This window comes from Silene latifolia, chromosome 5, assembly GCF_048544455.1.
Source record: "Silene latifolia isolate original U9 population chromosome 5, ASM4854445v1, whole genome shotgun sequence".
In the NCBI taxonomy this organism is placed as follows: Eukaryota; Viridiplantae; Streptophyta; class Magnoliopsida; order Caryophyllales; family Caryophyllaceae; genus Silene; species Silene latifolia.
In genome coordinates, this window is record NC_133530.1 from 84868534 (window position 1) to 84872002 (window position 3469).

The 3469-nt window shown below is 40.1% G+C and overlaps 1 protein-coding gene across 1 annotated transcript; it reads right to left on the reverse strand.

Annotated features, from left to right (window-relative positions):
* Positions 1 to 225: 225 nt before the first annotated feature.
* LOC141656205 (uncharacterized) lies at positions 226 to 1525 on the reverse strand. The gene is made up of 4 exons (XM_074463052.1): positions 1402 to 1525; positions 1158 to 1299; positions 851 to 1061; positions 226 to 747 (listed from the first exon to the last, which is right to left on the reverse strand). Exons 1-4 carry the CDS (start codon positions 1488 to 1490, stop codon positions 653 to 655), a joined length of 537 nt encoding a protein of 178 aa, XP_074319153.1. The 5' UTR covers positions 1491 to 1525; the 3' UTR covers positions 226 to 652.
* Positions 1526 to 3469: the final 1944 nt, after the last annotated feature.

The following is a 3469-nucleotide window of genomic DNA, read 5'->3' on the forward strand; positions in this document are numbered from 1 at the left end:
TTATACACGGCACTACATTCGGGTTTATTCTTTCTCATCGCTTCTAATTTCGTCTTCGACTGGTATATCTATTCTCCTTCTGTTTTCGCATCTTTCGAATAACAGATACCTCATTTTAAACCAAGAGGAATTTCACAAAATAGAGGACTCTAATCTAGCCCGTGGACAGTATGGATAGTACACACCGTGTCAGAAACTTCTAACTGACTCTACGTAACATGGACTTTCAATAGACACCATAATTTCTTCGAATGTAAATAATCCTCCTATTCATCTATGGCTTTCGCTAACGGTATGTACCCTATAAAATGATCCTATATAATTAATCTTTCACATAAAACCATTATCCAATTGCAACAGGATCCGAATTTAGATAAAAAAAACATGAAGCTTAAGACAAAGTCCCTGCAGCAAAGATGATCACGTCATATCTTTTGCGACCAAAAAAATTACCAGATTTAACCCATCATTACACGACCTCGGGATGACGTTAAGCACAAAGAAGATCAGTATGATAGGCAATGTGATCATGAGCACCAGCCCACGCACGATACCTATAAAGCTTTCTTGCTGGTGCTTGCTGTAATTTATTTTGAACACTTGGTAAGCATCTTGTATAGAATACTTAAATACTACGAGTATCCAACTAATGCTACTCAAAATCATCATAATCATCCAACTCATAGCGGCCAATATAATCGCAATCCGGGCAGATTATATGTGGAGGATGTACTATAAAATCTACCCCTGTTAAATGAGACACAAGTGCACCACCAGACACAAATTAAATTAGTGTTTAAAATATATATTGAATTAATTAAGCCATATCAGATAAGAGGCAACAGAATACCGTCATCCGTCCCAAGAGGAAACTTGAAACAGTCCACAACTTGAGGGTTTATGGGCCGGTGCTCCAACTCGCCATAGAACAAATATTCCGGTCCAGGATCAGAACTTCTGGGACGAGCAAAAAAGTTCAAGTGAGTCCCGCCTTGGGAACGCCCTTGTCGAGGTGGGAACGGCATCATTGACCTAATTTTCAAAAGTTGATAATCTTCGCCCTAGTTTATATGAAATAAAAAAAAACAAATTAGAAAGGAATCATGAACCACAAAATAGTTGGAAACGGAAGATAATAGAAGGGTGGAGGAGACAACCTTAGTCTCTTTGTAATATGCGAGAGCAAGCTTAGCAAACGTCTCACTCTGAGGAGGCCCATCATATTTGACTTTTGGTTTCGGGGAGAAGTCCAACAATGACATGAACATCGCCTCATACTCCTCGTCAAACAGGGGAGGACTTTGGAAATTGGAAATTGGAAAACAATTAATCAGAAATACTCGAGTTACAGAATTACACAATTACGCAGAAATACTCGAATTATTATAAAATTATACTTACACAGTTTTGCTAGCAGTAGAATTGTTGTTGCTATCATTTTCCGTTAATTCCTCAGGAGGTTTTGTTGTTGTCGTCGTCATCTCTGACATTCTTTCCCTGTATTTGTAAGATAAAACAATTATACTATCGATCTGTCGATGACAATTATTACTACGTTTGCAATTTGATGATTCAAACATTTCGCACCTTACAAATTACAATCGATTGATTCTTCCAATTTGCGGAATTAAGGTTTCACGATTTGAGAATTCTTTTATTTCCGGGATTATCGTTTTTTTAGACAACTCTATAGGTCATCTTAGGAGCACGCAACTTCTTTTTTCTCTTTCTATCCCCTCTATTAAGACTTTAAAGAGATTGGGAAATTTTTCAAAAAATTTTGTCTAAAATTTTTACTTCTAGGTTATAGAAATGTTTATTACTCACTATACTAGGTTATTAGGGCCGGCTGATTAGCTTTGTAAACCCGGCCCATATTATGTATAAATATGTTAAGCGTCTAATGAAAAATGATACCACAAACCATTTACACAAATAATACTTCCTAACATGGCGGGTCGAAAGAAAACACCGTCACATTTTGAATGTTGCTAGAGCTCTAATGTTTCAAGCTTATTTACCGGTCTCTTTTTGGGGTGAATGTATTTTAACTGCGGCTTATTTAATTAATCGTACTCCTTCCGCCCTGTTAAAAAACAAAACCCCATACGAGCTACTCTTTGGTTCAGTTCCGATTTATACCCACATTCAGACTTTCGGTTGTCTGTGTTTTGCTCATAATTTGCGTACAAAAGGTGATAAGTTCGCTAAGCGGAGTCGAAAATGCTTATTTATTGGGTATCCTCACAATAAGAAGGGTTGGAAAGTTCTTGATTTAGCAACTCGGGAAATTTTTGTGAGTCGGGATGTGTATTTTTATGAGCAGAGTTTCCCTTATTTTCCGGATGCAAATTCTCCTTCGATTTCCAGCCCCGTCACTGAACCCATGGACCCCGTTTCTTCTCCTCCACCTGATGATAACACGGGTCCTCTGACTGATGAAACGAGTCCGGTCTATGCTCCGGTTAATGGGCCTGATTCGGCCACTGTGGCCACTAGGCCTATCGCGGACCAGGGGGCTCCTTCGGCCTCTGCTATGGGCGACACAGCTGCCTCCGGGTCCGGGTCTGATCTGGGCCGTGGCAAACGGACCAAGTTCCTTTCCTCTCGCCTTCAAGGTTATGTTGTTGGTACAACCGCGGATACGTCCTCTGATTCCGACTCTTCTCCCGACTCACCTCGTTCCTCAGGTACGCCTTATGCTCTAGCCAATTACTTATCCTCTCAAAAATTTTCTTTGCGCCACCGAGTTTTTATTGCAGCTATTACTTCGGGTGTTGAGCAACCTAATTTTCGTGCTGCTCTCGCTAGTCCGGATTGGTGTAAAGCTATGCAAGCCGAAATTACTGCTCTCGAAAATAATGCTACTTGGGAAATTTCTGATCTTCCGACTGGCAAAAAGGCTCTTGGCTGTCGTTGGGTTTACAAAATAAAATATAACTCAGACGGTAGCATCGAAAGATATAAAGCTCGCTTGGTCATTTTTGGTAATCATCAGGTCGAAGGTATTGATTATGGTGAAACTTTCGCTCCTGTCATTAAAATGGTTACGGTGCGTTCTCTTTTAGCAGTTGCAGCTATAAAAAAATGGGAACTTCATCAAATGGACGTCCACAATGCTTTCTTACATGGTGACCTTGCCGAGGAAGTATACATGAAGCTACCTCCGGGCTTTGGGCAGGGCCGTGAGGGTAAGGTGTGTCGTCTTAAAAAATCTCTCTATGAGCTTAAACAGGCCCCTCGATGTTGGTTTGCAAAATTGGCCGCAGCTTTACGCAAATATGGCTTCACTCAATCTTATTCCGATTACTCTCTTTTTAGCTATTCCCGTGATGAGGTATGTCTTCATGTTTTGGTCTATGTCGATGATCTAGTCATTACGGGTAATAATTCCCTTGCTATCTCACGATTTAAACAATATCTTGGGGAATGCTTTCACATGAAAGATTTGGGCATATTGAAGTATTTC

Coding starts and splice junctions, on each gene's coding strand:
- LOC141656205 (XM_074463052.1), bottom strand. CDS start 1,490: ATGTCAGAGATGACGACGACAACAACAAAACCTCCTGAGGAATTAACG. Junction 1,300..1,401: donor TCTACTGCTAGCAAAACTGT/GTAAGTATAATT, acceptor CAATTTCCAAAG/TCCTCCCCTGTTTGACGAGG. Junction 1,062..1,157: donor CATATTACAAAGAGACTAAG/GTTGTCTCCTCC, acceptor CATATAAACTAG/GGCGAAGATTATCAACTTTT.